Here is a 17,792-nt window from a genome sequence, read left to right on the forward strand (position 1 = left end):
AAGATAAATTTAAATTAAGAAGAGGGAAAAGAGCAATTCCTAAAATTGAATACAAACTGAACAAATAAACCTAATGTACAACCACACTTTTTTTTAATAGACTAATTCCTGTCAATTTGGAAAAGTACTGTGTACCTTCTTAGGGAGATGTATTGAAAGCATAAAAGAATGGCAAAGAAACTGGGAACACCTCTCCAGTATGTTTGTTACTAATTATAATACTGGATTATAATTTCAAATAATTTATATTTTTTGGAAAAGGCAAATAACTAAACAAACATATCCTTCTTATGAGAAACAATTATTTTCACTCTTAAAAAGAAATGACAAGAAGGTAAGAAAAATCCCTGCAAAGTTCATTTGAATTTTGCCTGTTAGTATGAATCAATCTGAGAATCTGAAAGAATAATGACTGTAGCTGAATATCAAATAGTCCATGAGGCTTATGGTGAGACAGGGTGGAATAACCTCCAGGGTCATTAGTGACGTAATTCATAACTGAGTAAAAAAAGGTAAACTGAAAGGATAAAAAATGCTTGTGTGACTGCTCTTTTAAAGGTAACACACAATTTGAATAGTGTTGTATGCAAAAAGAAAAGTTACTTGGGAGATTATGGGTGATTTGAAACATATTCTTTAACCTTACATGTAAAACTTTATATTTTGCAGATGCTTGACAATTTCAAATCACTTCAATGGGTTCACGTTAACCTCTAATTCTCATGTACATTTTATTGGAATCTCTGCTCTCATGCCTAATGTATCAGCTGCATTCTTGTCATTTCTTCCAAGTTTATGTACAGGATTCTTATGCTTTTCAAATAAAGAGCATTTCTTGTTAATTCCATTGAAGACTTCAGTGAAAAGATACCCTCTAACTCACCCAGGTAAAGACTTGGAAGTGATGTTTTGCCAAAAGGCAGCCTTGATTTCAATTTCCTAAGATTTATAATCAAAAGGATGCCCCATGGGGACACCCCATTTTGGATTCCTATCACCATAAACACCCACAGCAGTGGAACAAGTTGAGACTTGACTAGAAATTGGGACCCAAATTCTAATCGAGGTTCAGAAGGGCACCACTTTCACCTGTGGAATTGCCTCATGTATCGAGATTTGGACGTTATCCTGGGGCCTCTCTCCCTGCTTCTAACCTCTCCATCCGAAGCCTTTTAACTTGACACTGGAATGAAGAGCAAATCAAAGGTTTCTTCAAAAGCTGCTGCTCCCTTTCTGGATCATTCCACAGGCTCTACCCGGAACAGCTGGGAATGAAGACCATTTTATCTAGAGCAGGCATGCTGCAAAGTGACCCACACAGCTGTGTGGTGGCTTAAACAGACCCTTTTAAAGTGTCTGGCATTTTAGACACTTAGCATCTTGTGACATGAGACTAGCCTTTTAATAAGTCCTCTTCTTGACAAGGTTCCTGGGCCAGTCATTCTGACCTTGTAACTGCTCAAATGAGTACCAGAGAGCAGGGGCTCCAACTAGACATGTATTTCCTCCCGATTCTGGAGGCGAAGGCTGAGATCATGGTGTCAGCAGGGCAGGCTTCCTCCGGAGGCTGTCTATACAGGGTCTCTGGGCACCCTGATCTTCTCTGATGACACACCAGTCAGACTGGATGAGGGCCCACCCTGACAGCCTCATTTTAACTTCATCACCTTTAAAGACCCCCATCTCCAAATACGATTAGGATTTCCACGTATGGATTTGGGGAGATACAATTCAGCCATAACCGTTCATGATTTTTCTTTTTCACATATTTTGACATGCCTTTAGAGTAATTTAACTAAGTATTAAGAAGACATAAAACCCAAAAGATAGGCCTGTTTCATGTGCACGAAAAATGTAACTGATGTGCACAGAGAATCTGTGGTCTGACTAGGCGCTATCCCTGCTGTGGTAGGATCTGAAAAACTTTCAGAGGACTTTGCCCTATGCAGCAGCTACAGGTGGAAAAAGTGCAATTCAGAACAAAAGCCAGAATTCATTCCATCACTCAACAGTCATTTCCTGGCTGTACTTCACCCAAGGATATTTTTCCATTGTTTTGTTTGTTTGTTTGTTTTTTAGGGAGAGTGGAAGAGAGGGGAGAAAAAGAAACACTGATGTGAAAACACTTGATTGGTTGCCTCCTGCACGAGCCCTGACCAGGGCCTGGGCTAGAGAGGAGCCTGCAACCAAGGTATGTACCCTTGACCGAAACTGAATCCATGATCCTTGTGTCCGCGATGCTCTATATCCACTGAACCAAACTGGCTAGAGCCGACTGTGTGTGCTTTCACTGACACATTAAGTGATGAGTCAAGTCTTCACTCAGCCCCATGCAAACCTTGTTTTCTCATATTTCTCAAGGCAGTTCCCAGGCCACCAGCATTTGAAGCACTTCAGAAGTCTGTGATGATCGCAGCCTCTACATCCCACCCGACTCAGTGAATCCAGCTAGGGGTCTGGGAACCTGCACTACAGCACCACCCCTTTGTCACCTCCAGTCTGGGGGAGTCTGTCCTGAGCTGTGTGCTGCCATCTACCCTTTCTCTCTTCACCCATGAGAAAGATCACGCTTGTCCAAGCTGCAAAACTGAAAATACATTTATTTCACAGAGCACTCAGTACAGGCAGAAAAGGACTATTTCCATTTGCTGTGTCATTGAAAACCCAGCACATCCTTTGACTGAAATTCACATAAAAGTTCCCCAAAGAGCCGAAACCGGTTTGGCTCAATGGATAGAGAGTCGGCTTGGGGGACTGAAAGGTCCCGGGTTCGATTCCGGTCAAGGGCATGTACCTTGGTTGCGCGCATATCCCCAGTATAAACATCTCTCTCATCGATGTTTCTAACTATCTCTCTCCCTTCCTCTCTGTACAAAATCAATATATTAAAAAAAAAAAAAAAGTTGCCCAAATAAATGAATCTAATAGTTTTACCCAAACAATAGTCTCTCTTCATCAGTCAGACCAGCACCTGCTGAGAGGGAATGCAATGCAGACCTGACAGTGATATTTCTTAACAAGGACGACTACACATAAGCTTTCAAGTGTAAAGATCAACTTCGAATGCCAGCGAGCCTAATTCATCAGCCACCAGACTCAAAGGGAAGCTACATCAGTGTGGGCGTTACACTCTTCCTGGGAATCCAGCCCCACAACCTGCACGGGCAGGGGTCCAAGACAAAGCAGAGGCAGCAACTGAGCAGCGGGCCCAATTCCCAGGCAGAAACGCACAGACTATGCTCCTTCTGGGCTGTGTCCTTCTCCGAGGTCCGCTCCACTGGCTTCGTATTAACTTGGTCCTCCAGTCTGGCGGTGGCTATTTGGGAGACTTGGTTGTAATCTGTAAGTTCCAAGAACCTACACTGGCTGATTCCAAGGGTAGCATGCCCTGTCCAATATACAGATGCCCTCAGAGTATGAAGGCCACTCTGCAGGTTGCACATATATGTCAGCGGTCTCCTATGGGAGACAGAGCTCCTTCCTCTTCTGCAGAGAACAGTGCAGAGGCAGCGGCTTTGGCTAGCTCATCCTCTTGTGCTCCCGCATGTGCGCAGCGATGGAACCCGCTATTTCTGCATTCCTCTTGTTCTGGCCATAATAATCGAGAAATTCCCCGTCTGGTCCAACCAAGTACATTATTATGGTATGGTCCACCTGCAGAGAAAGGGGCGGGGATGACAAGATTACCAGAAGCTGCTGCTTATTTTACAGGTTAGGTGCTATGGATAACAGAACTTCACACTGATGTTTCAATAACTCGTGGCACCTATATTTACGGAACGGGCCGAAGGCTATCCACCGTGACACATTATCTCAGATAGCTTGTGTTCTAGAACTCTGCACTGACCATCGCTTGAAACATCAGCAATAATTTGGATTTCCTCTGGCTCAATCCTTAGCATATCCACATAATCTCTGCAAAAAGAACCCACTTTTAAGAAACAGCGGCTCTCTAGCCTTTGTAACACAGTCAATGCTTGTGGGTGATACTCTCTTTGGAAGAGCTGACATTTATGAGTAAAATATTTCATCGGACCCTGGACCGTTTGACAAAGACAGAGCACATGGAATTAAAGGTGTTGGGGAGAAATCATGTTCTTCAGTAAGTTCTTTTTTCTTTTTAAATATATTTTTTATTTACTTCAGAGAAGGAGAGAGAGATAGAAACATCAATGATGAAAGGGAATCATTGACTGGCTGCTTCCAGCACATTGGACCGAGCCAGCAACCCAGGCATGTGCCCTTGACCGGAATTGAACCTGGGACCCTTCGGTCCACAGGTCGATGCTCTATCCACTGAACCAAACCAGCTAGGGCTTCTTCAGTAAGTTCTTGGGTATATGCCTTTCTTTGGGGAGAACTGGCTGGCTGGCTGTCAAATAACTCATCACGACCTGAATTCTGCTTACCATGTTTCATGAGAAGAAACCAGAAAACCAACTAACTATAAAAGTTACAGACTCTAACACAGTATTTAGTCCTGATATCAATGATTCAAATGGAAACATGATAACAGGTGTCTTTCTCCCACAGGAGATTTTTACACTGCACTGGACAATCCTATCCGAAGCAAAGCACCAAGAAACTCCTGAGGAGCCATAACCCTACACCTCAGAGGGATCACCTAAAATCCACTATCCATTTTCCAGGCAAAGTTCTTAAAATAGTCCTAGCTCTAACTTAAATTTAGAGTAGTCACCAGTCTTTCTGAGTTATCCGATTCCACAAAATCCCATTTCAAATGAGCAGAAGACTGGGAATTTAGAGTCCTTGGAATTTACTGCAGGCTTGATTGCTATTTGGCAAGATTAAAAGACAGGAATGTGATCACACATACCAAACTGGAGACAGCCCTCAAATATATCCGAACATACGGTACATGTGTGAGGTAATTACTTTTTTATAAACACACATTCATAAAGACACAGCAAATGGAAAGAGCCACCTGCCCCTCAGCGGCGGAAAGAATGTACAGCGCAGGCTCAAGCAGCTGTGACTTCATGTCTTGGATCTTTTACTGCAGGAGCAGGACAGGGGCTCTCTGCTTCTCCCCCCATTTGAAATATTGGTCAAAACTAGGTCTCCAGCTCATATTCAAACCTTATCCTGAAGCTCAAATCCTCCCCCCTCCCCCCACTTCTTCCTTTTCTCTATCTCTATCTAAAAACAGAATTTCAGTGCACTGAACATAATCGGAGTATTCTTAATATAAGTTACTTCCTGCCGAAACCGGTTTGGCTCAGTGGTAGAGCGTCGGTCTGCGGACTGAAAGGTCCCGGGTTCGATTCCGGTCAAGGTCATGTACATTGGTTGCGGGCACATCCCCAATAGGGGGTGTGCAAGAGGCAACTGGTCGATGTTTCTCTCTCATCGACGTTTCTAGCTCTCTATCTCTCTCCCTTCCTCTCTTTAAAAAATCAATAAAATATACTTAAATATATATATATATATATATATATATATATATATATATATATATTACTTCCTAATACATAATAAAAATATTCTACTATTCATGTACGTCAGACTTGTCAGTAGTCAAGTCTCAATGCACATTTGGTTAAGGGCAGAGCAAACTACCACCTGTTTTTGGCGTAGGATACTTTAAAGTTCCTAGAAGAGAAAAATAAACCAAGCCACCCTGGCCAGGGCACAAGCTCTTTCCATTGCCACCTTAACCCAGGGGATAGGTAGTAGACAACAAAATAGGCTGAGAGGATAAATTATCAAATTGGTAAATGCCAGACTGAAGCTTAGAACCTAGATCTGTCCAATTTCAAAGTCCTCAATCATTTTATATCACATTGCCACTATCTCTACTTGATATACACGAACACACCTTTTAATTTTTGAAAAGGTAACCTATGTTCATAAACAAGCACAAACTTATTCAATGAAAGTCCTCCTCCTCTTCCAGACCCTCCGAGTCCTCGGTTCTCCTTAGAGGGAACCCCGCTGCCAGTTCCTCTGTGTTCTCCTAGAGCAGGGGTGGGGAAGGTCCAGCCCGTGGGCAGCAAAAGGCCCATGAGATCACTTGGTCTGGCCCTGCCAAGGCATTAGGGGTGAGTTCGTTAATGTCTGACCACATGTAGCAGCTAATTTTTAAGTGGATAAATTTGTAAGGCCTGGGGATGATGTTATAAATATCCACATGGCCCTTGGCAGAAAAAAGGTTTCCCCTTCCTGTCCTAGAGAAATTCTCTGCCTTTGTTAGTGTCAGTTTCTATCTTCTTATTTCTTTTACCACCTGTCACCTATTTCTCTTTACAAAGAAGTAACAATATACTGTACTTTACTTCTCATTTAGTGGTGTACTGGACATTGTTCTATTATCAGCACATACAGAGTAAGCCTTTAAAAAATGGTTGTCTGGTTTTCAGTCTTTTTAGGAGCAGTGCTGTAGGTTACAGCTACAGGATAAATTCCAAACAGCAGAACCTCTAACCTAAAGAGTATCTGACAAACTGCCCTCTTAGGAGGGTGTTCCCGTCAGCAATGCAGGAAGTACCTCATCCCAACAGCACCTTGGCTCTTTCCCCAAATTCTACTTTGACAACGTATTTCAAACGTTTGATCTCTGCTGACCTAACTAGTGAAAATGGCACCGCAAGTCACATGTCTTTCACTGAATGACACTGAATATGTTTTTGGTTTGAAAGACATTTATATTCTTTGTCAAAAGTAGTTTCTAATGCATACAAAATCACATGACATTACATGCATACAGCGCAGTGCTGTGCACATTTAGCTTTCAGTGGATTCCCGAATGTCTGGCACACCAGTACACACACTACCATTCCGAGGGCTCCACTGGCCTTCGGAAGCCAGAGGCGTACCTTTTGCTGCTGCTGTTTGAGATAAAAACCTCATTCCATTACAACTCAACCTTTAAGATACTCCCTGCCTCTTTGCAGTTCCTAGCATTGCAACAGCAATTTCCCACACCATCTTGTGGATGAAAATCTGTGACTTCCAGGGCAGAAGCCATACTAATGATGAGCCAAGAAACTGGCGAGTGTCTCCCCCTATTGGTTGATTTGGCAGATTTGAAACGTAGAGCAATGGACTCCACATTGTTCCGATAAAAATATTAACATCCCATTCTGGATTATGCACACAGTACAAATCTCAGTGCCCAAACTCGAAACCAGTTAATACAACTCTCTTTTATAGAAAGAGTACATAAGCTGGAATTTCTTGCCATGGCTTCCTCTCTCATTCTTCTCATGCTGCTGGTGCAACAAGGGGAAACCACAGCAGGGTTTCCTCTTTCCTTAAACTTAGGGCTTAAGGAAATATGCTAATTTCTTTCTTTTTTTCCCCCCTCATGAATCCAAGTTTCCCTAAATCTAGGAGGCATCAGAACTGGAAAGTAAGATTACGGAAAATGAGATTAAAGCAAAGGGACCAGAAGCCTAATTTAGGCTGTAGGCTTCAGTGTGCGCCAGGTGCAAAGGTGACGGAAACCGCAGGGCCGCAGACAAAGCACACAGTGAGGTGTCCCCTCTGCACAGTGCTCTTGGAAATGAGCCATGGCAAGCCAGAGATCAATGACTCAGGGTCCTGGCCATCTTTCTTTCTATAAAACAGCTTTGCTACTGAAAAAGCTCTTCTGATTAATCACTTTTGTCCATCCAAATTAATACAGAAACCAGAGTATGAAAATTGAAGAAAAAAATGGAAATGTTACTAAAATACAATGTCAACTTTAAAAAAAAAAAAAATATATATATATATATATATATATATATATATATATTTCTATTGATTTCAGAGAGGGAGAGATAGAAACATCAATGACGAGGGAATCACTGATTGGCTGCTTCCTGCATGTCCACAATGGGATCTAGGCCCCAAACTGGGTATGTGCCCCGACTGGGAATCAAACCCTGACTTCCTGGTTCATAGGTTAATGCTCAACCACTGAGCCACGCTGGCCGGGCAATGTTAATTCTTAATGTGATGGGAAACTTTCCTATTTAGAAAACCGAATAGAGCAGTGTGCATGCCCCTTCTTGGTGCTTCACTGTGAAGCCACTGGTAAGAAACGGAACCCAGGAACTTGGGCATTAGCCTGGGGCTCCTGGGCAGTGCTCATGAAAGTAGATAGCTCTTGATGTATGAGATACAGAAAAACAACTTAACGGAATTTCTGTTCATCATCAAAAAGCACATATTAAACACCTAATGGTGCCAGTCATATAGAGATATAAAAATACACCTGCCCTAGCCAGATTGGTTCAGAGTATAGAGCTTCGGCCTGCAGACCAAAGGGTCCCAGGTTCGATTCTGGTGAAGGACACATACCTTGGTTGCAGGTTCCTCCCTGGCCTAGGCCCTAGTCAGGGCTTGTGCAGGAGGCAACCAGTCGATGTGTTTCTCTCACATCAATATTTCTCTCTCTTCCACTGTTCCTAAAAATCAATGGGAAAATATTCTGGGGTGAGGATAAACAACAACAAAAAGTGTCCTTGGGCCGAGACTGGTTTGGCTCAATGGATAGAGCGTCGGCTTGGGGACTGAAGGGTCCCGGGTTCGATTCCGGTCAAGGGCATGTACCTTGGTTGCAGGCATATCCCCAGTAGGGGGTATGCAAGAGGCAGCTGATCGATGACTCTCTCTCATCGATGTTTCTAACTCTCTATCTCTCTCCCTTCCTCTCTGTACAAAAATCAATAAAATATTAAAAAAAAAAAAAAAAAAGTATCCTTGGGTAAGGATTAACCAAGGAAAAAAAGGACAAAAAAGAAAATACACCTTATAGGAAGTCTACCTATCTGTGACTATCCTATTTTCTCTTGCTTTTCAAAATTCTTATTCATTCAACCCAAAAATACAGTTCCTCATGGCCAGACACTGCTTCTCAAAAGAAGCATATTTCTTTGACCTCTTCACAGGGGACACAGAAACAATATGATGCTTTTAACAAGTAAAAAAACTTTGCTCCAAAATGCTGGCTTCTCTTTATTTCCAATATGGTATAAAATATTATGTTCTGTTGTTTCTAAGGCACCACTAATTTTATATTGCCCTGTAATTTTTCTAAGTTATAACTAGAAAAGAAAAACAGGCAAGTAAATTATGGGAATATATATTAAATAAGCATCCTTAAAAAATTATACTTCTACTCTACTTTCAAATATCCCTAGTTCCTAAGGAATTTGCAAAAATCTCAGGTTTTCTTTCCTCTCTGATGCCAGTCATCATTTAAACCTATGTGAACATCTGAGCCCTCAGAGTTGGTCTGTGGGTAGAAACCTGAGCAAGTACTTACTATGTAGTCCTCATCTTCGTCCCTGGGGCCAGGACTGTAATACACTCGGTAAGCTCTGGCTACTTGATCAATCTGTTCTTTTGTGCCAGTCAAGCCAACCAATTTGGAAGAAAATTCTATAAAAAAGAAAAAGAAAAAGAGAGAAGACAGTGAAAAATGAGAAGCGCACAAAACGGCCTATCCCTACATGGAAAAGCAGTACTAATATAAAGCAGCCCTACTGCTACTTTCTTCCTGAGTGTCCCTAAACATTTCCTCATGTTTCAAAAGGAAAAAATATTCACATAGAGAACAAATAAAATTTCTCCTGTTATATATGTCACATTGAAATTAAACTAAAAATCAGTGATAGAAGATAGCTAGAAAATCCCAAAGTATGTGGAGATGAACACACTTCTAAATAACACGGGTCGAAGAAATTTCAAAATAGAGTAAAAAATATTTTGAAAAATGAAAATGGAAATGCAACTTACCCAAATTTGTGGGATGAAGAAAAAGCAGTGCTTAAGAGAAAAATTTATAGCACTGAATGTATACATTAGAAAAGAAGATCTAAAGTCAGTAAGTTTCCTCCTTAGGAAACTAGAAAAAGAAGAGCAAATTAAACCCAATATAAGCATAAAAGAAAAGTGAGAGCAGAAATCAATGGAGTTGAAAAACAGGATATTAATATAGAAGATCAATGAAACTTTAAGTTGGTTCTTAATAATCTATCAGTCATATCCTTTCATGACTATCTAGTTAAGAGGGAATATATTCTACTTATTTAAGTCACATTTCTTAATTAGTTGTTTTTAAATGAGATATGCTAAAGTTCAAAGATATAGTCATGAATTAAGCACTATAGTTTTTATCTTCATATCAAACTAGAGGCCCGCTGCATGAAAATTCGTGCTCCCTAGGGGGATCAGGCCTAAACTGGCAGTCAGACATCCCTCTGGCAGTCCAGGAGCCCCCAGGGGATTTGAAATAAGGGCCTAAGCAGTTAGTCGGACTTCCTTAGTGCTGCCACAGAAGCAGGAGAGAGGCAGGAGAGGCTCCTGCCACACTGTTGCACTGATATGCCATGAGTAGGCTTCTGGCTGAGCAATGACCTGTGGATGAACAGTGACCACCAGGGGTTAGCTCCTGTGTTAAGCGTCTGCCCTCTGGTGGTCAGTGCATGTTATAGCAACCAGTAGTTCCTGGTCGTTCTGCTCTTAAGGTCAATTTACTTATTACCCTTTTATTATATGGGATCATATGAGATAAAATTTTGTCTCATTAGTTCACACTAGGTCAAAATATCTGTATCTCATTTCCCAGAAAATAATCTCATACTACAAATCTGCTGTTAACTTTTAGGAATTTATGTACGTAAGCTGGTTAAAGTCACTTAAAACACCTGGATTCATCATACTATTAAAGGGATAGTCCAACATTTAACCATAGTACCTTCAAGTTGAGAAAGCCTATTTTCATTCCTTGGACTAATTCATTTTAAACTGAAAAATTGTTCAGGTTCTGAAAAAGCAAGATGGCTTGTCTTTCTTCACTGCTCTGTGAGTAAATGAAGAGAAGGTAAAAGAAGCCTGAACTAGTTGCACATCCAGATCTTTTTTAAATTGTTGAAATTTCAATAATTTTCTGGCTACTAATTTAAATATTTTGAAATCCCCCCAAATGCAATTACTAATGATTACTTCACCAATCACTGTCATAGATGCTGTTGAAGAATATCATCAGAAGGTTTTTTTGTTTGTTTTTCATCACAAGGTTTTGGCAGTCTAGTTAAGTGCAGCAACTCAGATATCTATTCATTTGGGGACATTTATAGTTTGACTACTATTCCTGCTTTTTCTTGCTTTAGAAAATATGCTATTGCCCAAGTTTCTGACAAACTTAAAAACTATGAACATTAAATCTACTTTTACACACTAAAAACTCTAAAGGAGAAAACATAAACCATTGTAACCTTAGATTATGCAAAGATTTCTTACATATAAAGCTAAAAGCATTATCTATACAAGAACAAATTTATAAACTGGATCTCATCAAAATGAAAAATTGCTCTTCAAAAAACATGGCTAAAATGACAAGCCATTGGAGAAAATATATGCAAATCATACACTTGATAAAAGACTTCTATCAGGAATATAAAAAATTTAATAAATAAAAAAACAGCCCCAAAAGATATAAAGAAACACTTTTTATTGAAAAAGTCATGCAATGGCAAACAGCATGAAAAAAATGCTCAACATAGGGAAACTCATTAAAACCACAATGAGGTGCATATCCATGCTCCTAGCAGCTTTATTGGTAATAGTCAAAAATTGGAAATAACTCCAGTGTCCATCAACTGAATACTATTCAGAAATAAAAATGAATGAACTATTGATACATTCTATAACATGGAAGAATCTCAAAATAATTATGCTAAAAGACGCCATTCAAAAAAAGAGTATATATTCTATAATTCTCTTTACATCAACTTCTAGAAATACAATCTAATCTACATAGACAGCAAGCAGATCAGAGATTGCCCGAAGCCAGAGGGTGAGTGAAGTGGAGGGGAAGGAGGGAGGGATTAGCGAGGGTACAAGGAAGCTGCTGAAGGTCATGGATAAGTTTATCCTTTTTGTGGTGGTGGTTTCCCAAGCACACACATATGTCAAAAGGTAACAAACTGCACACTTAAATATATACACTTTATGTCAATTATATCTCAATAAGTCTGTTAAATAATAAAATATATAGTAAGGTCCTTCACAAAACACATTTTTAAAAATAACCTCAAAGGTTTAGAGGACATGTGCACTGGACTGTGTCATAATAAAAACAAAATAAAACTATTCACTAGTCGTTCTGTCCAGTAATTTAAATCAATTTCACCATAACTAGAATTTAAATTCCTGATTTTTAAGCACCCACCTTCTGCACACTAGTATAAGAACAAAACCTGTCTGATCAGATTTTTATTATCAACATACTTTTAAGTTGAAAAAAACTTGAATCCAGAGAAATTAAGCAACTCACCCAAGCTCCTAAGACCTAAGTATTCACCTTTAATTCTACCATAATTTAGTCTTTAAAAGTACCTAATAGGTTTTGACCTGCATGTTGAGATGTTTGAATTGAAATCCTTCCACTAATAGTTATGTTTTTTTCATAATCAATGTTTTGAGTTTATAAGGTATGCCCTGAGTTCAAAATGTGCTTACATAAGATTTATTTTTTATTATTATTATTTTTTTAATATATTTTATTGATTTTACACAGAGAGGAATTGAGAGGGACAGAGAGTTAGAAACGTCGATGAGAGAAAAACAACATCTTGCACACCCCCCACTGGGGATGTGCCCGCAACCAAGGTACATGCCCTTGACCGGAATCGAACCCGGGACCCTTCAGTCCGCGGGCCGACGCTCTATCCAAACCGGTCCCGGCCATAAGATTTATTTTTAATCTCCCAATATACACACTCTCAGAACGCATGCAATGTTAATTTTACAAAGGAGAGAATGATACACAGGCAGAATTAGAAACAAGGCGCCCTTACTCTCAATTCAAGACTTATTAACTACCTTTGCTGATCTACGAAGGCTGAGTTCAGTTCCCCGACCCTGACAAATAAAAGGACCCAGGAATTAAGAAGCCTGTGTCTTATTTATGTACTAGCCACAGTCACAACTCTGAGCCTCATCTTTGTATTTGACTATAAAATTGGGGATAACATTTGTCCTCACTATTTCACAAGCATTTTTAAGATCCAAATGAGTTGATACTGCAAAAACCGTAGAGCTAAACAGATATAAGTATTATTAATGGAACACACCTTTCACATAATTTGCAATGGCTTCTTTTGTGTCCCTCTCTGGGTCAATAGTGATGAAAAGTGGAGTTAAATCTGGCAGACTTGGAATATCATCTGAAAGAAAGTTCCCGTTAGTCAGTATTCACACTGTAAGGGAAATGACAAAGAAAACCAGCAATTACAGTAGCTACAGCAAGGCTTAGGGAAACAGGCACATCTGACAGTGTTACATGACGGGGAAGGGGATGGCATGGCCTTGAGGAGAAACAGATCGTATACTGCCTGTGGTGGCATCAGATAACCTACCAAATACCTGCACCAGCATATCCTTTCTCCTAATCCAGCCCAATATCGTAGGTTATTCCCCCCACCATGCCCCAAAGGCAGGACAAACTATTCATAAGAACCGAATAGCCTGGGATAATTCATTTTAAGAAGGATGTGGCCTGTCTTCTTATTGGTACTAACAAATGCCCCTGACTGCACATCATAGACCATCCTCAAATTTCAGTCTAACCAACAGTATCTGGGAAAGGCAACAGTGGAGTCAATGATGGAACTCTGCTTTGTGTCCACAACAAAGGAAGGGACACAACGCAGAGTTAAGGGAGACCCAGACCACACTGACATTTTTTAAAAATCCTCACCTGAGGGTATTTCTCCACTGATTTTTAGAGAGAGTGGAAGACAAGGGGAGAGACAGAGAAACATCCATGTCAACTGGTTACCTCCCTCACGTGCCTGCACCAGGACTGGGGATTGAGCCTGCAACTGAGGTACATGCCCTAGACTAGAAATTGAACCCAGGATGCTTCAGTCGGTGGGCTGACGCTCTATCCATTGAGCCAAACCGGGTAGGGCCACATTGACATTTTTAAGCAAACTAATATTTAGCATAATAACCAGCTTCTTTTGGTGGAGAATTTATAGGTCATGGAAATCCAAGCAACAGACAAGCCTAACACTAAGATTTTATGTTCACGCAAACCAAATAATTACAAACCTCCATCTAACAGTAATAAAAGAATGTGAAAAAGCATAGTAACATTAAGGACATTGAGTAAATATATATACTTTTCATAGTAAGTGATGGCTTCCTTACCTATTTCATCCACGACTTGAATCATTTTTTCCAGTTCTTCGGGACAAACATCAGGGCAATGAGTGAATCCGAAATAAATCAATACCCACTGACCCAGGTAGTCCTTATCAGTTTTGGGCTCTCCAGTATGAGTTACGAGGGAAAATGGTCCCCCAAGTAGAGGCTTTCCAATGCTTCGCTGCCGTTCCTTCTCCAGCTCTTAAAACAGAGACAAAGACACACACACACACACACACACACACAAAAAAAAAATCAATATAACCATAGGTACTCAATACCTGATATATGATCCATACTATACTAATGGATGTGTGGGGCACAATATGTAGAAGAAGTAGTGTCAGTTTTCAAGAACCTTAAAAAAACCTGTTAAGGAAAATAAGCATACAAAAACCAAAATCAAAATAAATCTAATGTGTACTAAAGACTTTAAGAAACAAAAATATTTGGCAAAAATATTTCTTCTGGAACAATTCAGTCCTGAGCCAACAGGTGTGCCATGATGCAGGTGAGAGGGGGCATAGCTATACAGAATGTCTGAGCCCAAAGGGCACGGTGGGTGGCCTGCCACTGTAAGTCTGAGCCTGAGTGTGCTGAGGGCAGCTGTATGCTGAGGGGAGGGGACAGCGGTGATGGGAGCTTACTTACTTACTGGGAATTGATCAAGTAAATACACTGAGTGGCCAGATTATCATGTGTTCAGAGATCATAATAATCTGGCCACTCAGTGTATATTAGAGATAAGAGAGTTACAAATGGGCAAGGAGTTAGAACAGTAAAGAAAACTAGAATGAAAACTTGCAGTACTGGAAAGAAACTGGAGGTATAATATGAACTTATGGTTTCTATATATACAGAAATATAGATTTAAAAAATATATATATATGTGTGTGTGTGTATATATATACATGTATGTGTATGTGTATGTGTGTGTGTGTGTGTGTGTGTGTGTGTGTGTGTATATATATATATATATATATATATATATATATATATATATATATATCTTACCTAGCTCTGTCTACTGAGAGGACCTGGGAGAAGACACATTGAATGAATTCAGATAACAATAATAAATGAACTCATGTCCTGACTTATAATTATCATCTTCCACAAAAAAGCAGGGCTTTTAGAGAAATAGCTGATATCAGGTCCTGAAAGTCAAGTAAAAACTGAAAAACTTTCAGATTGAAGAAGACTAAAAAAACAACTAGGTCTGAGGGTGGCTCTAAACCAGAAAACTTTGGCCATAAAAGGTATCGGTTGCGCCACTTAAAGGAGGTCTGAACACTGAACAGTAAAGCATATCAGTGTCCATTTCCTGATTTTGAACACTGTACGTGATTATATTGAAGAATGTCCTTATTTGTAGAAATATACAATAAGTATTTGGAGATGCTGAGGCATCATGTCAAGCAAATATTTTCAAATGATTTAGGAACACTTTTAATATTATATCATAATACATTTTCAATAAAAAATGTTACTAATTGCAGGTGAAATTCCAAACTAAAGTCAAACAAAGCTTGCATTTCCTTAAGTGTCTTTACCACCACTTCCTAGCTTTTCAGTTTTATTTCACTGTGAAACTAAAGAAACTTAACTGCCTATAAGAATATGAAAATTATACCAATGAAATACTACAAAAGAAAGGTCTAAATATCTGCATGAATCTTATATTGCTCAGGTTCTAAAGCGTATGAATTCTCACTCCCAGATTTAAACATCATCCTTTGCATAATGGCATCAAAAGAGACACTAAAAAAAATCAAAACAGATTCAAGTGATATTGTCAAGATTTGCTGAAAACTTCTAAAGCAAACCTTAAAAAGTCCTAGAATACTCGCTAAAGTATAAACCTCTTGTAAACAATTTCTAAACACTTCAAGTGTCTGTCCCAAGAGGTTTCTAGCTTTCTTTCTCTGTCTTCCATGGTCAGTCTCTGGCCTTTCTCCATCTGCTGACACCCAGTGGTGTTTATAATGAGCCTTCCTTTGGCCCTCAGAGCACCCTGGACTTCCTTCCCTCTGGCCTAACAGAACCTCAGCTAGTAAAATCTTTACTCCTGTGTGTTTCCCTATCACAGCATCTCAAAGGCTGGAATGCATCTTGGTTATCTTTGTAGCCTCTGGACTTCAAACTACCCACATTCAAATCTGCCCAAAGGGAAGTCATTTCATATTGTTGGACAGTGCTATGCTGGACTGGATCCCGGAACAGAGGTGCTAGACCATAGGCAGAAAAGATGTTATTCGGAGCTGACCAAATGATATCTACTCACTCTCCGTCTTCTCCTTCTTGAAGTACTTCATTCCGGCCAATAAAGCTCCTCCAATAGCAAACGTGACTGCTAAGGACTTCCAGGAAACAGGCTACTGGGGCAGAGATGTCAAAACCAAAACCACTTGTAAGAGGCAGACATTTAACCATACTAAGCAAATGACAGTAGTTTTAAACATAAAAAGAGGCCTTGATCCTGTTCAATGTACAGAACGTCTCATGTTATCTGGGATGAGGAAATCCTGAACGTTTCTGGGGATGCAGTTGTATCTGGGCTTCTAAACACAACCACAAAGGCAGTTTCCAAGGTCAAATCCCCTAAGTCCATTTCTTTTCATTTGGGGGAGAAAAAAAAAGAAAGAAAGAAAAGACTAGCAGCGTGCCTCTGGTCCCAACTGCTGACTTGAAAACCAGTTAAACTTGTGCTGGTGTTGTGAATATAAATAAACCAAATACAATTTGGGAGGCGAAGCTGGCTTCCAAAGTAACAGAGGCAAAGTAGAAGAGGCTGCGAGGGAATTCCTGCAAACCACATTTTTATTTCCTTGTTCTCTTCAAGTCCCAAGAAGAGGGTGGACTGCGCAGGCCCAACTCAGTAACATCCCGCCCAGCTCCGAAAACCACTTCCCTCACCTACCACGTGGAGGTGCTGGCTTTTAAGTTCTTTTTGGGTCAGAAGAACCTGAAAGAACATCCCTCTCAAAAAAAAAAAAAAAAGGGACATATCCAGCAAGCAACAACGACCCATATTTTGCTCAATTCCTACATACACACCGAACCTCCGAAGGGTCGAAATTCTAAAAATGCTCGGACTCCTCCACCATGCTAAGTTTCAGGCTGAGAACGCTAAAGGAAACCTAACAATTTGATCCAGGGAAGCCGGCTGAGCCGCAGGCGATCTCAGGCCCGGCCGAGTGGTTTCTGAGGTTCTGACCGGGTGGGAGGGTTGTCCGACGGCCGCGACGAGGGAAGGGGGTGCTGGGCACTCACCCCGGGCTTCGAGGGGCGCGAGGGGTGTCGGGGGCCCTTGGGCTCGGGCCCTGGCGCCCCGGGCGGCGGCGGCATGGCGGAGCTGAAGCGCCGGCACGCCGGGCAGCCGCGGGGGAGTCCCCGGGCCCGCCATCCCTCCTCCTGCCGCGCGCACAGCTGCCTCAGGAAGACGCCCACGGCCCCGCGGGCCGGGCCCCACACCCCGAAACCCCGCGGCGAGAGGAGGCGAAGCGGACCGCCCGAAAGCAGCATGATCCGGCCCGCTCCCTGCAATAACGCCGCCATTGAGCTGCGGAGGTCACGCCTCCTTCGGCCCGCCCCCTCAACTTCCGGTTCCGCCTTCACTTCCTCCG

General features: G+C 41.0%; 1 protein-coding gene across 2 annotated transcripts; it reads right to left on the reverse strand.

Annotated features, from left to right (window-relative positions):
- Window positions 1-2,580: 2,580 nt before the first annotated feature.
- On the reverse strand, window positions 2,581-17,771 carry SCO1 (synthesis of cytochrome C oxidase 1). 2 transcript variants are annotated; one of them, XR_014793131.1, is made up of 7 exons: window positions 17,440-17,771; window positions 16,451-16,541; window positions 14,170-14,367; window positions 13,089-13,181; window positions 9,275-9,390; window positions 3,428-3,654; window positions 2,581-3,388 (listed from the first exon to the last, which is right to left on the reverse strand). XR_014793131.1 is itself a non-coding variant. In XM_084863946.1 (6 exons), exons 1-6 carry the CDS (start codon window positions 17,722-17,724, stop codon window positions 3,520-3,522), a joined length of 918 nt encoding a protein of 305 aa, XP_084720072.1. In that variant the 5' UTR covers window positions 17,725-17,770; the 3' UTR covers window positions 2,581-3,519. The 2 variants fall into 2 exon arrangements, 1 of the variants encoding a protein (XP_084720072.1); XM_084863946.1 differs by having other exon boundaries at window positions 2,581-3,654; window positions 17,440-17,770.
- Window positions 17,772-17,792: the final 21 nt, after the last annotated feature.

This window comes from Pipistrellus hanaki, assembly GCF_964339955.1.
Source record: "Pipistrellus hanaki genome assembly, chromosome: 16".
Taxonomy (NCBI): Eukaryota; Metazoa; Chordata; class Mammalia; order Chiroptera; family Vespertilionidae; genus Pipistrellus; species Pipistrellus hanaki.

Bases quoted from the DNA above. Each gene is read 5' to 3' on its own strand.
- SCO1 (XM_084863946.1), bottom strand. From the start codon at position 17,724: ATGGCGGCGTTATTGCAGGGAGCGGGCCGGATCATGCTGCTTTCGGGC. The intron at 16,542-17,439 runs GTGAGTGCCCAG...CTGCCCCAGTAG, and splicing joins CGCGCCCCTCGAAGCCCGGG to CCTGTTTCCTGGAAGTCCTT. The intron at 14,368-16,450 runs GTGAGTAGATAT...CTCTGTTTTAAG, and splicing joins CAAGAAGGAGAAGACGGAGA to AGCTGGAGAAGGAACGGCAG.